We start from the raw sequence: 20,027 nt of genomic DNA on the forward strand, positions 1-20,027 counted from the left end.
AGGACAGCCAGGGCTTTGTTACTGCGGCAGAGTTTGAGGGCTAGAGGACCAAAGTCGGAGTCAGTCTCCTCAGTTTCCCTCCCCCACACCACCAGGGGTCCTGCATACAGCCCGGGGCTAAGTCAGTGTGAGTACTTTGCTACTGCCATCAGGGTGTGTGCAAAGCCTGGACACTCAACAAGGTACCGAGCATCATCTGGGAATGACGGCTCTGACGGGTGCAGCGGGGACAATGCTGCCCACCCGTCCCAGGACTCAATCTTTCCTCGGCTCCCCACGATCCAGCCTAGCTCCGGGGCAGGAAGGCTGGGCCTGGCTGAGGTCAGGAGCTCGGGGACCGCCTGACCTGCTGTGGGACTTCGGTCAGGGTCTCCGGCAGGACGTCTGTCTGGAGCCCCACTTGCGAAGTACTTTTTTTGATTTCTTGGTGCGCGCTCCCCAACGCTTCCAAACACCAGGTTGCTAGGGGCGTTCCCGGGATTCCCACTAATCCAAGTGGCCGAACTAACCGGAAGTCCCAAAAGTGGGCAAGGCCTAACGCCGGGTCTGTGGCCTGGAGAGGGGAAAAAGCCGGAGACCTGATAGGAGCAGCCGCTCTAGCAAGATCTCGAAAGTGGGCGGAGAGTTTGGTTTAGACAACAGAGGGGAGTGACGGCAGCATTCTCTCGCGAGATCTTGCAAGCGGGCCGGGTCATTTCCTGCGAGACGAGGCGGCGCTTCTCGCAGGATTTGCTGACGCGGGGGCTGGGCTCCTCTCGCGAGATCAGGAGGCTCCGAGCCGGGCGCGCACTGCGCACAGTGGAGGTCGTTGGAGTCACTGCAGCTGACGGCCCGTTCCCTCCCCGCCCTAGCCATGCTGTCCGCTCTCGCCCGGCCTGCCAGCGCTGCTCTCCGCCGCGGCTTCAGCACTTCGGCCCAGGTACGGGAGGCTGAGCGGGAACTCCGGGGCCACACCAGCATCCCGCTGTCGGGGGGCTCTCAACAGGCCGGGCTCAGCCCGGCTCTATCCCGACCAACATCCTGCGTAGGAAACCTGGAAGAGGGGCAGAGCCCGGTCCAAGTTCCCCCAGAGAGTCTGCCCTCCCGTAGGTGCAGAAGCCAAGGCTCTGTCCGGAAGCAAATTGCATTATATGCCTTGCTTCGACGTAACTAGTTTTCTCCTCGTAGTGTCCACGTGAGCTCTGCATGGATAGGAGAAATAACGTATAACGTTAACTTGGTAGTGCAGACAGCCTGAGCTGAGGGTAGAGAACTGAGTCATGGTTACAGTGGTTCGGCAGAATTGTTTCAAACTCAGCGCTGCCGACCACCGCCGGTGTCCTTACACATAAGGACTTGCTTTCTTTACTTATTTAGACCAGGCTGGCCTCGAACTCACAGATATCCGCCTCTGCCTTCTCAGTGCTGGGATTAACGCCGTGCTCGTCACTCGTTTCTCAAAAATTATTTTTCTGTGTGTATGGTGTATGTGCGCGTTTGTGCTCACACTAGAGGAGGACGTTGCCTTGCGCCCGCACTCCAGACCAGCGGTTCACAACCTTGGAGTTGAATGACCCTTTCTCAGGGGTTCATATCAGGTAGCTACATTACTATTCATAAGAGGAAAGTTACAGTAATGAAGTAGCAGTGAGAGTAATTTTATGGTTGGGGGAATCACCACAAAATGAGTAACTGTATTAAAGGGTTGCAGCATTAGGGTTAACCACTGTTGTAGGCCATATTTCTTTGAGACAAGGTCTTTGACTAAACCTGCATGGCTGGGGAACTGGGGATTTGAACTCGGGTCCTTATGCTCTTACCCACTCAACCATCTCCCCCGGAGCCTTCCTTCTCTTAAAAATTATTCTTAAAATTTTTTTTTCTTGGAGAAGCATCCCTGCTTTGGGTAGACTTGGCCTTGGACACTTACAGCTAAGCTATTTTTAGTCATCTGCTGGGACAGTGGCTCTTTAACTAGTTCACGTCAGAATCATCCAGAATCAATGAAGAAAGGGGTCCCAGGATCCTGTCCAGAGGGTAGGGTCTGTATTTTTACAAATCTCTAAGAAAACCGATAAAATACATGGGGAGTATGGTGGTGCATGTTTATAATCCCGGCTACGCAAGAGTTAGAAGCAGGAAGATTAAAAGTTTGAGACCTGCCTGGATGATTTAGGAGAGCTCTGTCTGAAAAGAAAACAAAATGCTCGGGACATAGTTCAGTGGTGTACACTTGCTTAGGCATGTACAAGGCCCTGGATGCTCAGAGGTTCAGCGATGAATGAGAATTAGTCTGGGGTAGGCCAGAAGTAAGTTAGTTTGTGGTAGGTGGTGATGAAGATGAGTGCAGAGGAGGAGAGTAGGATTAGCTCCACAGAGAGAGTGAATAAGGCAGCTCAGTGTTGCTGTGTGTTTATGGTCCTGAGGGTGGAATTCAGGGCCATATGCATGCTAAGCAAATGTACCACTCAACGGTATAACACGTTCAGCCCAGTTGGGTTTGTTTGTTCTTCTTGTTTTTAGAATGAATCACTGTGCGACCTTGGTTGTCTTGGACCTCTATATACACCTAGCTGGCCTCAAACTAGAGATCCGCCTGCTTCTGTTCTTCCCACGTGCTAGGGTTTGCACCACTGTGCCCACTTTCCATTTGAATTTTGATAGTTGCATCCATGTACCTTGCAAAGCACAGAATTCTGTATTTTGATTTTAAAAATTTAAATTTATTAGTGTGTGTGTGCACACCCGCATGCACGCACACTTGCCATGGTTTGCATATGGAGGTCAGGACATATTTCAAAAGTTGGTTTTCACCTTCTACCAGGTAGGTCCTGTGAGTTGAACTCAAGTGATCAAGCTTGGCAACCAATCTCCGTTACCTGGTGAATTCAGCCCCTGAATTCTGTTGTTTAGATATGTTGTTTCTCCCTTGTTATAAAATATCTCAGTTAGTTGTGAGCCTCAGAGGTAAGAAAGAAGAGGTTGACAAGGAAGGAAGTTGAGATTTTATTTTTGATTAGAGGAGGGGTAAGGTGTGTGTGTGTGTGTGTGTTTTTCCACCGCAGTGTGAAATGTAGAGGACAAGTTCCTGCAGTCTTGTTTTCTCTTTCCAGCATGTGGGAAAGGTTAGAAACTGAATTCATGTCCTGGAGCTTTTGAGGCAAGTGATTTTACTTGCTTCTCACAGGCCCAGCATCAGGAATCTTTCAGTGAAGACCAGAAGAAAGCATAGATTACATGTAGAAAGAATTCCAGGCAGGGAGACTTTGAGTCCAGTGTGTGGGGCAGGGAGGCCTGGAATTGAGAACATCAGGGGACGAGTAGAGAGAATTCAACAAGCCTTGTAATCTTTGGACATTTCCTCAAGAGTTAGGGCAGTGTTTTGAACAGAGCAGTTACTCAGGCAAATGGAGACCAGGTAAGAAGTCATTGTAATCTCCTTGACAGCTGCTGATGTGGGGGAAATTGATGGAACTAACTGAATTGCTTCTGAGATGACAGCGAGAGTGGAGTCATGGGTAATGCCAAGGTTTGGGGCAGTGTTACTGGTATTTATTGAAATGAGTAAGAGCTCTGGAAGAGCTTGCTAGAGGTAGCATCCAGTGTAGCGTGCCTGGCTGGAATCCCCCAGTGAAGGCTCTGTGGTTGAGCACTTGCCTAAAATGCCCAGTGAGGGTATCTGGGTGTAGCTCAGTGATAGAGTGAAGACTTCTGGGAGAGCAAGTTTGGGTTAGTGGCAAGAGTGAGTTGCTCAGCAGTGGATAGATTTAGAAAAGCTAAATACAAAAAGAAAATGCCAGTTGGGCATCCAAAGTAGCTCTTGAGAAAACAGTGGATTAAGTCCAAAGGCAACTGGAACCAAGCATGTTTGGGCTCCTCTACCTCGCTAGTAAAGTGTAACCAAGGGCCACAGTGTATCCTCCCCAGCCACATATGTTTTTCTAATCTATGTGCATGTCCATGTACTAGAAACGCAAACCTAGAAGTTTTGAAATTCTGAAAGCAAAAGATGTAATGAAATGTGTTCCAGGATGTCCATCCTCAGAATAGTTGCCAAGCAATGGACTGTCCTGGACTCTGGGCTTTCAGCAAAGGTCAGCGGGCGTGGAAGGACCCCCTGTGATAGTGCCATGGAAAGATCTCACTGGGTTGGCCAGATGACTCAAGATAAAGGCATTTCCCCTGCCCCCAAGCTTGTCAACCTGAGTGTGACCCTCCCTTTCACTCAGATACCCTCATACTGAAAGGATAGAGCCGCTCCTCCAAGTTGTCTACTGACTAGAAGAAAATCAAATGTAGTAATTTTTTTTTAAAGAAAGCATTTTTAAAGCTCTTCTCTTGAGGACCAGGTTTGGGTGTGTATTAGCAAAATTGCTGGTGCCCTACAAATAAGACTGTACCTCAGTGCACAGCATAGGACCAAGTGAGAAAGACCTCCCTCCTCCTTTCCCCGCACTGGGTTCCCTTCAATACTGTGGAGCATGCCACCTAAAGACCCGAGGGTGGGCACTAGTTCATTTTATTGCTTGGTAGCATTTAAGATTTTTACTTGTTAGATTAAAACAGCAGACTTTAAGCTGGTGTCATGGGAAACGTGAACCCAGGCCGCTCCTGTGTGAGTTCCAGGCCAGCCATGGCTACATAGCAGGCGCTGTCTCAGTGCAACAGGATAAACAGAAGCCATGGAAATGGTGTTCTTCTATTCCCCATTTGGGATCGCCTGGTGCTTTCCTCAGTGGAACCACTACTGCCCTGTCAGCTTTAAGGCACCAGGAGCTTCCAGAGATTTCTGATGAAAAGATGGAGGCATGCTTATGGAGGGCAACTTGGAGGTGCCTAAGTGGAGGGTGGGAGACAGTGAGGCAGGCCAAGGTGTGAGGCAGGCCAAGGGGAGACCAGAGAGACTGAGTTCTTCATGTACTGGTTTCTTTTAAGCTTTGTTTTGAGACAGGGCCTCCCAGTGTAGCCCATGCTGTTCTCTAACCCAAGATTTTCCTGTCTTTTCTTCTGAAGAACAGCATCTCTGAATGCTGGGATTACAGGTGTGTGCCCACTCCTTTTTATTTTTCTTCCAGTTCTGGGGATGGAACCCAGGTCTCCTTTGTGCTTGGCAAGTACTCTATCAGTGAGCCACACCCCGACCTTGGGCTTTGGTGTTTGATAACTGAAGCCCATTATTACTTCCTATTGGTATCCACGTGGCTTCTGCCCACAGGTCCAGCAGCCTTGGACTGAAAATGTCCGAGAAGGAAAAAATAGGGACTGGAGAGATGGCTCAAGGGTTAAGAGCAGTTGCTGTTCTTGCAGAGGAATGAATTCAGTTCCCAGCACCCACATTGGGCATCTCACAACTGTTTGTAACTCTAGTTCTGTAGGGTCAGATGTCCTCTTCTGGCTTCCATGGACATGTACATACTTACATAACACACATGTATAAGTAAAAATAATAAAAATGTTTCAAAAGCACAATCACTTACATACTGAACATGTGCTAACTTCTTGCCATTATTCCATAAACAATAGTCTTCACAGCTCTCTGCATATTTACATTGTAGTAAGTGTTACAAGTAATCATTTCATTTTTTGTTACATGTGGGTTTGCATGAAGATCAGAGAACAGTTTTCTGGAGTTGATTCCATATGTGGGTCCTGAGGATTGAACTCAAGTCCTCACCTTTCCAGCAAGCACCTTTGCTCACTGGGTCATCTTGCCAGCCCACAAATAACCTGGAGATGGTTTAGAGTGCAGTTGAAGAGGGGCTGGGGATAACAGGAACAAAGCTCTTGATTCAATTCGCAGTACCTTAAAAGCAGCAGTGGGGAGGAGATGGAAGAGGGGAGTAAAGAGGAAACAGGAGGATGCATGTTAGTACTGTGCAGTGCTCTGGTTGCTGTGGGATGAGATCCTGGAACAAGTCCTCTGTGCTGACAGGAATATTTGTTTTTCAGCTCGCCTACTTCAGTCCTAGAGCAGTGAGGGAGGGCCGCTGCTCTCTAGTAATATAGGTAGTTCTTAAACTATTGATTAAACTATAGATCAAAGGACAGACTGCTCTACACGGCTCCAGCTGGCTGCCTCGGTGGAGCTGCCGCCTTATCTTGAAGAAAGACATTTGGAGTGGTTACCCCTGTGTCCCGCCATCTCTTGGCTTGTGTTCTTTCCACTTGAACTTGAACTTTGGGGTGGAAGTCCAGAGTTCTACCACAGTGAAGCACGTTGAAAGGGCTGCTGGGTCTTTCTTTGGCATTTCGCCATCCAAAGTAGCCCCATGTTACGTTTTGCATTGTCCTGTCGGTTCTGTCTTAAGTGTCACCTCTTTGTTTCTTTCTAGAGCAATGCTAAAGTAGCTGTCCTGGGAGCTTCTGGGGGCATTGGACAGCCCCTTTCGCTCCTCCTGAAGAACAGCCCCTTAGTGAGCCGCCTGACTCTCTACGATATCGCCCACACGCCCGGTGTGGCAGCAGATCTGAGTCACATCGAGACCAGAGCAAACGTGAAAGGTACTGGGCGCGGCTGCCCTGGACACTCCACTGTGTCCCTGCAGTAAGCAAGGGTCCAAGTTACAGAACAGGGTCACAGATAACCCTGACGGTTACAGGCCTGGAGCCTCCAGGCTCATTGGAGAGTGCAAGTTCACAAATGGCTGTGGTGTCTTGTAGAAAGCTGAGGCTGTCAGGATGGTGCAGTGGGTGGGTGGGTACTTTCTCTGTAAGCCTGGTGGCCTGGGTTCATTCCCCATAACCCACATGAAGGTGGAAGGAGAGAACCAGTTCCAGAGAGTTGTCCTCCACAGATGTGCTATGATGTACACACACCCCGTAATAATAAACAATTTGTTTAGAAGTAGGAAGCATGGTGATACACACTTATCCCAGCACTTGGAGGAGTTAAGGCAGAAGGGTCAGCAGGTTCAAGGTCACCCTGGGCTATATATTGAAACCTTGAAACAAAGGGTCTCTTGTAGCTTATTTGGTAGAGTGCTTCCTTGGCATCCATGAGGCCCTGGGTTCAGTTTCCACCACTCAGGAAGTGGAGACAGGAGGATCCTCTTCCTCTTAGACAGTAGCTGTCACTTCACAGGTGGGCCCCTCCGACTCTGTGTGCCCTCCCCTTAGATGTGGTGGCTTCCCCAGGCTCATAAAGGTGACACTGCTCTAATGGGGTGTTCTTCCCAGGCTACCTCGGACCTGAGCAGCTGCCAGACTGCCTAAAAGGTTGTGATGTGGTGGTGATTCCAGCTGGAGTGCCCAGGAAGCCAGGTTTGTGTGTGGAAGCCTCCTGGGGTGGGGGCGGGGTAGACACAGTACTCAGCTGTTGTGGGCACTTCCTGCAGTATAAGAGGATTGTGGATCTCAGTGCTCCCCACTGGGCAGCTCACACTTGTAGCTCTGTAGGCCACCACATACAAACATGCACACGTATTAGTAAATAAATACTTTAAAAGCCTTACTTGGAGTGTCCTTACATAGCTGAGAAAGGCTTTCTGCTGACATGTGTGGATTACTCCCCCTCCTGTTCCAAAGCTCTCCAAAGATTTTCTCGTTGTCTAAGGTAAAACAGTCACATGTCCAACTGCCAAATTAAGTCTACAGGTGTCTGCTGCCTCTGGTGCTACTTACAAAACTTGAAGTTGACACTAAATGTCACTCTGTTTAGTGACCTTGGGACTTCTGCTAACCCCTGATCTTCCTCATTGATACACTCCCATCCCCAGACCCCAGGACCTCTCTGTACTGCCATTTGCCATAGTGTAGTATTTTCTTTGTAAGACGGATTTACTCGAAATGGGGTCGCTGCTCATGCTGAGTTTAATAATTAGCAACTAGTACCTATTTCAAAACTATGTACATAGTTTGGATATGTCTTAGTGGGTAAAGGTGCTTGCCACCAGGCCTGACACCTCAAGATCAATTCTTAGTACCCACATTGACAGGGACCTTATTTTAACCCCTTTTCACAGGCTGTCTTTACTTTAGTAATAAATATATGTGTGTGTGTGTGTGTGTGTGTGTGTGTGTGTGTGTGTGTGTGTGTGTGTAAAATATATATATGAAGTTGCAGAGCTATAACTCTACATGTTTTATTCCTTTGGATCGTAAGAAATATTTCAGTAATTGTACAAAATGCCTTGTCTCAAAGGACTGAGAAGAGCCCATATTTAGTTCCACTCTTACCTGAATATTACGACCCCATTTTAGTGAGAGGACCCAGATTCCCTAACCCCTAATCTCCAGGAAAAAACTTCCTACTTTCTCGGAGGGTCTTGTGCCCAGCACTGGGCTTCAGCTGAGGGTCCTGCAGGTACAAGTCAGGGAAGTGAACAATAAGAGATAAGAATAAAATCCCAATACAGATGGACTTTGTCAACCCGGATCAGACTTAGGGGATGCCAGGCGGTCCACTGTCAGCATATTTAAAACACAGTACAATTTGGGAAGAGGTTTCCAGGCAACAAAGAGTCCAGTTCCAGGTGCACAGTAAGCTTACAGTGTGGCTACATAGAAACTTCTATGTTCTTCTATAAGTACATGTGACCACGAGGGTGGGTTCTAAGCTGAAAGGCCACAGAGTCCATGTGACATCTTCCCCAAGGATGGGTAACGCTTAGTTAGGGAGGGGAGAGGTCACCAGGTCATTAACAGTCCACTCCCAGCCTTTGGGGTGGGAAGATTTTCTCTTCTCCACTGAGAAGAGGCCCCTGCATGATTAATATTTCTAGTTTTCTTAGTACAAAGACTCCTGTGCCTCAACAGTGGAAGGTGAGTGCTAGCTCTTACGAGTTGTCCTTTCTCCCTTCCTCATTCCCTCCCTCTTCCTCTCCCTTCCCTCCCTCTCGCTTTCTTACACGTAAACCGTGACATACGTGTATACACAAAGAAAAAAATAAATGAAAATACAATATTTTTTAATTTTATTATGTTCTGTGTGCCTCTTTTACCCTGGATCATTCCAGGAATGACACGGGATGACCTGTTCAACACCAATGCTACCATTGTGGCCACCTTGACGGCTGCCTGTGCCCAGCACTGCCCTGAAGCCATGATTTGCATCATCGCCAACCCGGTGAGTACAAGCAGTCAGGGCTGGTCTTGTATGCATGAGGGAGCTGAAGGGCTACCGAGGAACAAGTGTTACTGCGGTTTGCATGGTTTGGCCACCTTTCCAGGTGCTGGCAGGGCCTTTGCTGGACTCTGCTCTAAGCTAACGTCTTATTTTTCCAGGTTAACTCCACCATCCCTATCACAGCAGAAGTTTTCAAGAAGCATGGCGTGTATAACCCCAACAAGATCTTTGGTGTAACGACCCTTGACATTGTCAGAGCGAACACATTTGTGGCAGAACTGAAGGTGCGGGCCTTGCGGGCAGCTCTTGAACTACTCAGCCAGCCTTGCTCGTGGGCAGGCACGGAAGATGGCAGAAGACGTGAACCGAAAGTTTCAGTCTTTGTAACCAGCTTCAGTGCTTTTTGTAGGAGAATAGGCAGTAGATCCACAGGCTCATACTGGCAGGCTACTGCCAGGGTTAGCATGCTCTCTGCCCTTGACGTCTTCCCAATGCATCGGGGTTCAGTCTTTCTCTAATCCACTCTTGGATGGTAACCACCTGCCACATTAACAGTGCTTTGGAAATACTAGATTTACCTGCCAGTCCTTAAACACAGCGGTAAGGATTTAGGAAGGTTCCAGAAATCCTGAAATAGCTGACCTGTCATCCAAGGCCTCTAATTCTGCCACCTCTTGTTGGATAACCTAGAGTAGCTTACCTGGAAGGATTCACATCCTGCCAGCCCCCCCCTTTTTTTAATATAGACATGAGTAGATACAATTTTCTTATTTTTAATTATATACTGGGTCTACATGGAATTGTGCCAGTTTGCGTGCAGTGCTGTCGGTAGTCACAGGAGGGTGGCAGATCCTCTTGGAGCTCTAGTTTACAGTTATGAGCCATGCATTGTGGGAGCTGGGACCCAAAATGGTCCCCTGGATGAGCATCAAGCACTATTAGCCACTGACCCATATCAGCCGGTGTCTGGTGCTGCCCTCGGCCTTTCGGTTCTGCTGTCCAGCTCCAGTGTATGGGGCAGTTTTCATTTCTCTTGAGTTGAGAACTCTTTCTCTAGGACAGAGTGGTGGGGCACTTATTTGGGTCTGCTCATGAGTAAGGACGTTAGCCCTAGGAAGGAGTGTTGCCATCCTCTGGCTCCATGAGGATGTCAGGTGACTAGAGGTGGACAACACAGTCTGGCCTTGTGACAGAGCAGCCTGTGGTGACCTACACAAGCTGTCCCAAGCGCTAAACACAGCTGGGACCAGACTCTGGGCCCTCTTGGTTTGGTTCTGAGCAATCTGGGATTCCAGTCTGCACTTTGGATGCACTGTGACTTGTTTTCTGCTCAGAGAACTTGTTAACAATTAACGAGGCTTCCTGCTTTGGTCAGTAGGGTTTGGATCCAGCTCGTGTCAATGTGCCTGTCATTGGTGGCCATGCTGGGAAAACAATCATCCCGTTGATCTCTCAGGTATGAGTGACTATGAGAGATGAGTCTGGGGGTTGGGGTCACTGATAGATGGATCATGGGATGCTGTAACATCACAAACACCTTCTTGAAGCCCTCACCACAGTCTGGGACAAGTCTAACCGGCTTCTGTAATGGAGGGTTCCCTGCTGGGCCTGGGCCCGAGCCCAGCTGTCTAGGGTTTTCCTGACAACAGCCTACGGGTCTGGATGTAGTCAGAAATAGAGGCTCCAGCATAGTGTGGGAAATGTCTCGTGAGATCAAAGCTGGCACTATAGGAGGACAGATGTGCACAGCTATAATCCCCACTCTCAGGAGATGCAGTCAGGAAAATCAGGAGTTCAAGGTTATCATCAGCTATGTAGTAAGTTTGAGGCCATCCTGGGCTACATCAAAATAATTGTATTGGCCAGGCAAGTGGTAACGCACACCTTTGATCTCAAGACAGCTGACCTCAGCTGTCAACCTCAGGCCTTAGTATAATTACTTAGCACACAAGTAATTATGGTTGCCATGCATGTGGAGGTAGAGGCAGGAGGATTAGGAAATCAAAGGTATTCTTGGCTGCATTATGAATTCAAGGCCAGCCTGGGCTACATAAGAGCTGTCTCAACCTAAAAATAATCTAAAAAAAAAACTTGAAAAAGTGGTTTTGCCTTTGTCTGTATAAAAGGGTTTTGGGGTCTCTGGTTGAGTGCTGGAGACCTCTGTCTGGCCTTACGGAGACCTTGGTTTACATCCCCACTACTGTTTAAATGGGGGTGGTGATGGAACCTGTTCTGCAGTAGTGCTGGGGTGCAACATGTGGAGGGGCCATTGGGTCAGGCCTGGGGGGGGGATGGACCAGGAAGTTGCTTACACAGTCCCTGGCTTGCCCTGCAGTGTACCCCCAAAGTTGACTTTCCCCAAGACCAGCTGGCCACACTCACGGGGAGGATCCAGGAGGCTGGCACAGAAGTCGTGAAGGCCAAGGCTGGAGCAGGTGGAGTGGCAAGCATCCCTGGGGTTGGGGACACTGAGTGCGGGAATTGGTCCTGTGTCTGAGAAAGACTGCTTGTCCCTGGGTAGGGAGTGGGGCTCCATGGTGTATCTGCCTTTGTCTGAAGAGAAGGTTCTAGAAGGCAGCTGAGATTTCCATGGGGTGAGGGTGACTTGACAGTTGGAGACAGTGAACTGCAGATATGTGGATCCAGATTCTCCATGACCTGTGGGGTGTAACTCCTTTACTGGCAAGCACACCCCCTGGTTTCTGGGGTCTGGTGCTGGCGGTGCTGACCCACCATTCTCTCCTAGGTTCTGCTACGCTGTCCATGGCTTATGCCGGAGCCCGCTTTGTCTTCTCCCTCGTGGATGCCATGAACGGGAAGGAAGGAGTTGTTGAGTGTTCTTTTGTTCAGTCCAAGGAGACAGAATGCACCTATTTCTCCACACCCTTGCTGTTGGGGGTGCGTATCCAGGGCGAGCGTGGCTGTGGTTGTGTTTTCTTGGGGCTCCACTTCTGCTTTTCCCTTTGTCTCACTGCCTGGTACCTGCTTGGCTTTGGGGAAGGGAGAGCCACTCTTAGACGGTAGAGCCAGGGCATCACAGGGCAGTACAAGTATGAATGGCTGTCAAAGCCAGATGAGCATTGAAAGAAAAGGCCTCCTGGCCTGGTGCACAGCTAAGATGCAGCTGCTTCTGCTTAGAACCCTCCAGTGAGGTCTGGGGTGATGGCTTGGTGGTAGAGCGCTTGTCTGCTTGGCCTTTGGGGTGCTAGGATTTCAGGCTTGTGCTGCCAAACCAAGCTAGAAATGTGGTTTCACATGTTACCATCTCCTCAATCTCTTCCAGAAAAAGGGCCTGGAGAAGAACCTGGGCATTGGCAAAGTAACTCCTTTTGAGGAGAAAATGATTGCCGAGGCAATACCCGAGCTGAAAGCCTCCATCAAGAAAGGCGAGGACTTTGTCAAGAACATGAAGTGAGTGAGCGTTTTGAGCCTGGAGCAGCAGCACCCTAACTTATTCCGCATCATGTCACTGAAGGCACTGGAGAGTCTTAATTTGCTTTGATGGAGGGTGTCCTGTCCACATCAACATCCCTTCTGAATTTTGGCTAGTCTGTTAACGATGACAATAAAGCAGACTCCGATTTTCTTTTTTTCAGGTCTCTGTAACTCTTCTTCCCCATCAGCTCACTTAAGGGCCTCATCACCACACTGTACTGAATTAGAAACAGTCTATGGCTGGCCATGGTGGTGCACGCTTTTAGTCCCAGCCCTCAAGACATAGAGACCAGAGGAGCTTTGATTTCAAGTCCAGACCGGTCTACGTATTGAACTAGCCAGCAGAGGTTATGTAGGGAGACCTTACCTTTTAAAATACAAATTAATGATGATAATTTCAAGAGCTAGAGGCTGTTCACATATTAGAGTCCTCTGAAGCTTAGAAGTCCCCAGCCGAGCATGCCTGTCATGCCAGCTACCCCATGGAGGATGGAGCAGGAGGCACTGAGGGTCAAGGCCTGCCTGTACTGCAGAATTGAGAGCAAACCCAGGCAACAGAGACCTTGTCTCTGCTTGTGAGAGCTGTGGGGTGGAGCTCCGCTGTAGAGCACTAGCCTGAGATCCTTCAGGGCGTGGCTGGGGTAGGACATTTTCTAGCTTGTTACTTAGATTCTGTGGAGCTTAGCTCAATTGCAATTTGACACAGTCTAGTCACCTAAAAGGGCAGTTTTTGTATTGAGGAGTTGTCCAGATTGTGTGGACCTGCCGGCAAGTCTGTAGGGGGTTGTCTTGGTTGGTAATTGCTGTAAGGAGGCTTTGGCAGTTGGCTCTGGGCTGTATTGGAAAGCTCGCTGTGGGGCTGGAGAGACGGCTGTGTTAAGGGCCTGCACTATTGTAGAGCCTCCTAGTTTGGTTCCCAGCACACTTGCCAGGCAGCTCAGAACTGCCTGTAACTCCAACGCCAGGGGGTCTTACAATGCCTCTGGCCTCTGGGCAAAGATGCACATACCCATACAGAAATACTGATAAAGGAGCTGGGCGTGGAGGCTCATGTCTTCAATCCTAGCACTCAGGAGGAGAGGCAGGTGGATCTTTATGTGGCACTCAGCCTGGTCCACATAGTTCAAGCCAGACAGCTCCGTAGTAAGACCCTGTCTCAACAAAACACGTCTTTCAGAAATGTGGCTCAGCATAAGCCAGTGAACTCCTGCCCTGTTTGGCTGTGAAGGGAGTTCCTTGGTCTGAGGCAGTGTGTGATCAGCAGGCAGGCTGCTAGGAGGTTCCTGCGTTGATGGCCTATGACCTGCAACTGCAAGCCGCACAAGCCTTCCCTCAGGCGGTTTTGGTCATGGTGTTTGCTACAGTAACAGAAAGCAGACTGGATCAGGTTCAATTCCTAACGCCATCAAAAATAAAAGGTCTGAGGGTTGGCATGAGTCCATGGTCAGCCCAGGCTACATAGTGCAGTCCTGCTCCAGGAGGAAAAAAAACAACTTCATTGTCCTTTCTGCCTCACAATTCTGTGCCTGACACACTGCAGACCTATTTGGGCAATGTGCTGTTTATAGGATCCTTGCAGTCACCTGACAGGTTGGGTCTAAGGCAGGTCAGGTGACATTGTGGTTGTGGACTGTCACTGCTCACATACCAGGGCTGCCCCACGGATGCCAGCAATGGCTCAGGCTCCTGGGAAAGCAGCTAGTGTTCTGACCCGCTGAGCCATATCTGTAGGCCTTTATACATCTACTTAAAGATACACAAATACATTTTAAAGATACAAATATACATATATATCTTCAGATGGGTACTGGGAATCAAACTCAGGCTCTTAAGCTTGCATTGCTAGCCAGCACTGGACTGAACTATCTGCCCAATCCTGGTTAGTCTTTTGTTTCTATAGGCTTTATTATTTTAAAAAACCTTATAAGTAAATAGCATCACACACCAAAAATTAACCAGATCCAAAGTCCATACAACTTAGAGCAGTTAGAATTGAATTGACACTAGAAACAGAAATTGTAGCATTGTATGGGGTGCACGCCTTTAATTCCAGCACTGGGAGGCAGAGGCAGGCAGATCTCTTTGGCTTGGAGGCCATCTGGGTCTACATAGTTCCAGGACAGCCAGGGCCACATATAGAGACCTGTCTCAATTGAAAGAGGAGGAAGGGGGAAAAAAAGCCAGCTATGGCGCATCACCGCATTAAACTTTTCGGTATCAAATATATTTTGTGTCCTTACCCACCACCAAGCAAAAATCCACGGAATAATTGAGACTAGGGAAACAATTACCTTTATATCCTCTGGTTAGATGCTTTCTTGACAGTTTCACTTTGTAGTCCAAGTTGATGTCAAAATCCTGCCGCCATTTTCTGAGAGCTGGGATCACAGGTTAAAATACCATCATGTCTGTTAGCCCCTGCCTGTCAGGACTTGCCTGACAACTCTGAAAATTAGCAGGAACAATGCAGGTGAAGGGCCAGGACTTCAGGGCTCCGGAGAAGAAACCTCCAGGTGTCTTTTGGAAGAGCAAGAATCTTATGTCTTTCCTGGCAGTCTCTTCACGGAAAGCAGCACTGGTCTAGCTTTGAAGACAGCATTTCAGGCAGCTAAAGGAGCAAGTGTGTTCAAACTTCTGACCCTGAGACATGGCCTTGCCAACTGCAAAGTTCATGCTCAAATGTCCCACTTTAAGTCTCACATTGAAGGCAGTGGTTTAGTGGGTAAGAGTGCTTGTTTGTATTAACACAAGGACCTGAGTTTGAATCCCCTGCACCCATACAGGAAGCTAGGCATGGCTGTGCAGAAGCCAGATCCTAATCTGGGTTGGAGACTAGGATCCTGAGAGCTTGCAGGCCAGCTAGTGTAGACAAAAGCAAGCTTCCCATTCAGTGAGACAATAGAGGACAGTCAATAAAGACATCAACACCCTGTTAGTGCTAGAAGCATGATCATGAGGACCTGAGTTCAATCCCTCAACCACATAAAAGAAAGTCCAGGTGTGATGTGTGTTTGTGATCCCAGCACTGGAAGCCAGGGACAGAACCCCTGGCTCTGTCAAGGGGTTCTCAAGGGGCTCACGGGCAGGCCCTTGAGAGATGACATGTTCCAAGGAACATCTGAGATTGACCTCTGGCCTCCACACCCAAGTGCACACGTGGACATACGCACCTATATACACGTACACAAATGTAAACCTGACAGAAGGTATTTAAAAAAAAAAAAACTTCAAGTTTACGATTTTGTGTTAGGCCACAGACCAAAGCTTCTTCAAGTTCAGTGAGGAAGGCCATCTTTGCATGCCCAGTGTGGCTGGTTCTGATTCTAAATTACATTCCCGGAAAGCCAGCTTCAGATGACTCCCTGCAAAGGCCCAAACTCCATGCTGCAAGTGTGAAGACCAAAGAAGAGGACGGAAGGGCTGAGGGCCAACGTTGGGGTGATGGAGCAGCATGGGAAGGGTGAGCACATTTTGCAAACCCGTTTCCACTCCCTCAGAAGTCTGTCAGCTGTACTGGGTGATAGCTCAGTGGGTGAGGTGCCTGCTTCGTCCTCATGGAGGACCCTAAGGAAGGCAGCACTTGGGAGATTGGGGGTGGGGCAGAAACGGCACGGTTCTTGGCACTTGGCTAGCCAATTGGGGAGCTCTGGGATCAGTGGAGACCAGGAGGGGCTGGAGGGATGGCTCAGCACCTAAAAGCTTATACCTCAGTTGCAGAGTATCGAATTAACCCCCTCCTGACCAACTCTTGTCCCCTGGCAGCCAGAAAAGCAAGGAAAGGGTGGCAATTGTTAATGAGCACATGAAGCCAGCTCAACAGCTCTGAGGCAGTGGGGACCTGGATGAGGACAGTGGATTGCAGAAGCTTTGCTGGGGTCAGGGGAAGGAGCCACAGTCCTGTTGGAAAATTCAAAAGGAAAGCGGTATAGTGAGTTCTCTGTGGAAAAGCATGGAGTGCCTTATCCAGGCTTTGTAGGCCAAGACTCTCTGCAGTTTCCTCTGTGCCCACAAGAGGGAGTGAGAGGCCGATGTTGGGAACAGCTTCCAGGCAAAGCTAGGTCACTCAAGAATGAGATTAGCATTCCAGAGCCAAATCAGGCTAGCTGTGCTGTCTGGTCTTCTGTCCTCCAGGCGGGAAGGAGGGAGGGAACAGCGGAAAGCCCCCAGAGTAAGAACAAACAAATAAGGGGGAGGGAGGCTGTCATGGAAAAAAGCTCCCAGGTTGGAAACATAGCTCCTAGTCTCTACAGGCTTAAGGGAGTGGTCAGACTAACCTTGGATTCCTTCTGTCCTCAGTGTCCAGGACAGTGGACAAGGGCACTGCCGACATCCAAAGGAGAAAGGGAGCTGATAGTCAAGCCCAGGGTAGAAGAAAACTCAGGTGAACAGGCCCGGCCTGCCCTGCAGAGTCTGCAGACATCTGGGGCAAATTTTGTAAGCTGAACCAGGGTCTGGCTTTTGCCAGAGGCTGGGCCTGGGCCCTGTATTCTGGGCTCAGAATAGGTCACCTGAACCCACTTTAAAAGACTATTGTTTCCCAGCACTTGGGAGGCAGAGGCAGGTGGATCTCTATGAGTTCGAGGCCAACCTTGTCTACAGAGGGAGGTCCAAGACAGGCAGAGCTATATAGAGAAATCCTATCTCAAAAAGCCAAAATCAAAACAAAGAAAAGTTATTGTTGAGGGGAGGGAGTGCCTGGAGAAATGGCTCATCAGTTAAGAGCACCGGCTGGCTGCTCTTCCAGAGCACCCCAGTTCAATCCCCAGTACCCCCACGGCAGCTCACAACTGTCTGTAATTCCTACTTCAAGGTGTGACGCCTGCACACACACATACCTGCAGGCAAAACACCAAGGTACATACAATAAAAGTAAATAATTTTTGTTAATCATCTTTTTTAATTAAAATTTTTATTTTTTTAATATTAGTTACAGTTCATTAACTTTGTATCCCAGCTGTATCCCGCTCCCTCATCCCCTCCCATTCCTACCCTCCCTCCTTCATCTTCTCCCTACACCTTTCCAAGTCCACTAATCGGGGAGGACCTCCTCCCCTTTCATCTGTAAATAAATTATATTTAAAAATCAGTTAAGACAGCTTACTACTGCTCTTTCAGGCGACCCGAGATCAGTCACGAGCACCCGTGTGGGGCAGCTTACCTCGAGGATGCAATGCCCTCTTCCAGTTTCTGGGGGCTCCTGCATTCATGTGGTGCATCTAAACCCATGCAGGTGCACACATACATCAAAATAACACGTAAATCTTTAAAAAATAAAAAAGAAGCCCTTGTCTCCTTTTTCTGTTTGTGTCCTGGCATCGGGGGACGCTGTCGCTCAGGGGTTAACACCTCACGAGAGCCAGGAGGCTAGAACTCATTCTCTCTTCACCCTCTTCGTTCTGCTTGATGGCGTCTAATGGGGTCGCTGTGGGGCAGACAGCACTAGCCAGGAGTGGAGAACCTCTTGAAAATAGTTACACCGGACAGCCAGCCTGCCGGTGAGGTGGAGACATCCCAGCCCACCCGTTCCTGATGCGGCTCTGTCTGAAGCCTCTGCCTCTAGAGCTCCCCAGCACCCATTTAGTAAATGGGTAACGTTTGGCAGCAGCGGTCCCTCAGTCCACTGGTCAGCACCCGAGTGCTGCTAGTACCCACTACAAAAAGATTTCACCTTTAATTAGATATGTATATATACATATATAAATACATAGAGAGAGATATATGTTGCAGGGGCAAGAAGGGGTATGTGCATGTGTGTGCGAGTGTCTGTGGCATCCAGGAGAGGGTATCAGGCCCCCAGGAGCTGGAGCTTCCTGATATGAGTGCTAAGGAATTGAATGCCAGTCCTCTGCAAGAGCAGTAAGAAGGGCTCTCAGGAAAAAAAAGAAAAAAAAAAGATGCTCTTAGCTGGGCACGGTGGCCCACGCCTGTCATCCCAGCTCTCAGGGAGGCAGAGGCAGGCAGATCTCTGAGTTTGAGGTGAACATTATCTACAAAGTGAGTCCAGGACAGCCAAGGCTACACAGAAGGCTTCCTTCCTTGGTTTTATTTTTGAGACAGTGTCTCGCTATGTAGCCCAGGCTACCCTGGAAACCATGATTCTTCTAGCTCAGTCTCCTGAGTGCTGGGGTGTACCATCACACCCAGCTTATTAAATCCTTTAAAGGATTTTGTTTCCTTTTATGCGTCTGAGTGCTTTGCCTGCGTGTGGGTCTGTGCACCATGAGTGTGCAGTGCCCACAGAGGCAGAAGAGGGCATTGGATCCCCTGGGACTGAAGCAAAAATGGCTGTGAGCTGCCATATTGGTGGTGGGAACTGAACCTGGGTCCTCTGTAAGAGCAGCCAGTGCTCTTAACTGCTGAGCCATCTCTCCAGCTCTTTGGTTGAATATTTTAATAGCACTTTGGACCAGCACTCCTCCTAGAAGCAAGCTGAATTTCAGGGGTCCAAAGAACAAATTACATATCCCACAGCTGCTCACCCCACCGAACCAGTTTGGTTCCTGTAGGAGGTTCAGATCCAGGACTTGGGAGTGGTTTTTAATGACTTCCATTCACCCCATTTTCCCATCCCTGTGGTAGTTAACCTCCATTGGCAGCTTGATGGGATTTGATATCTGGCTGTGTCCATGAGGACATTTCTAGACAGGTTTAACTGAGGAGGCAAGAACCACCCTGAATGAGAGTGGCCGCAGCCCACAGTCTGGGTCCTGAAAGGGATGCAACAAAGAAAGCAAATGGAGCCCCCGAATCCATCTTTCTCTGCTTTCTGATGCACTGTGACCAGACACCATGCTTTCCCTGCTAGATAAACTCGCTGTGAGACAAAACCAACCCTTAGTCCCTTAAGCTGCTTCTGTCATATTGATAAAAGTAATTAATACACCCCAAGGCCAAAGAAAGGATTTCTCTCTCAGAGTCCCGCCTCCCTGGACAATTGCATTTGTAAATAGGAGTCCTCGGGAAAATGTGACTGAGTAGAAGCCCAGTGGTACAGAGAATTTAAAATGTTGGCAAGACCATCTTGGGCTAGCCTTAGCCCTCTTATTACCCACCTCTGTGTGTGAGCTAATATCTTTTTGAGCATTAGGAAAGTACTTCAGAATGTGCACACGGACCCTTAGCTTCCACCAGCTCCCAGCTAAGAATGCCTTCAGTTGGCACCTGAGGCCCACAGCAGTTTCTCTTCCGCCTGTGACCCGCCCACCTGACGTCTCCACCGGCGTAGATGAGAAGTGTCTTGATTCATTGCTTTCTTTATCCCGTCACTAAAAAGTCCCTCAGCCTATCCCCACATGGGAAGCTGGGACCTGGGTCTGTGTTACTAGACCATGTTGGCTTCTATTTGGCTCCAGAATAAACTCTCCTTTAAGGACACGGCTTATTGATTTTATTAGTGTGTGTATGTGCGCACACCTGCGTGGGTGCCTGTGTACTGTGTGTGCCCAGGGCCCTTGGAGTCCAGGAGAGTTGCAGGAACTGCAGAGGTCCAGAGGTTGCGAGCCACCTGAGGTCGGTGCTGGAAACGGAGCCGGGGTGCAATCGAGGAGGA

General features: G+C 49.0%; 2 protein-coding genes across 6 annotated transcripts in view; one reads left to right on the forward strand and one right to left on the reverse strand.

Moving 5' to 3' along the window:
- The window catches only part of Styxl1 (serine/threonine/tyrosine interacting like 1), a 28,946-nt gene extending 28,320 nt beyond the window's left edge, over window positions 1-626 (reverse strand). For 3 of the 5 annotated variants that reach the window (XM_021649357.2, XM_021649355.2, XM_060382212.1), the window contains exon 1: window positions 347-500. The gene's annotated coding sequence lies outside the window, so the exon portion shown is untranslated. The other 2 variants (XM_060382213.1, XM_060382214.1) reach the window with 2 other exon arrangements.
- Window positions 627-754: 128 nt separating this feature from the next.
- Mdh2 (malate dehydrogenase 2) lies at window positions 755-12,634 on the forward strand. Its single transcript, XM_021649339.2, has 9 exons — window positions 755-919; window positions 6,312-6,480; window positions 7,156-7,239; window positions 8,934-9,043; window positions 9,202-9,327; window positions 10,422-10,499; window positions 11,379-11,478; window positions 11,790-11,941; window positions 12,327-12,634. The coding sequence occupies exons 1-9, from the start codon at window positions 854-856 to the stop codon at window positions 12,456-12,458; spliced, it is 1,017 nt and encodes a 338-aa protein (XP_021505014.1). The 5' UTR covers window positions 755-853; the 3' UTR covers window positions 12,459-12,634.
- The last annotated feature ends 7,393 nt before the right edge of the window (window positions 12,635-20,027 follow it).

This window comes from Meriones unguiculatus, chromosome 4, assembly GCF_030254825.1.
Source record: "Meriones unguiculatus strain TT.TT164.6M chromosome 4, Bangor_MerUng_6.1, whole genome shotgun sequence".
Taxonomy (NCBI): Eukaryota; Metazoa; Chordata; class Mammalia; order Rodentia; family Muridae; genus Meriones; species Meriones unguiculatus.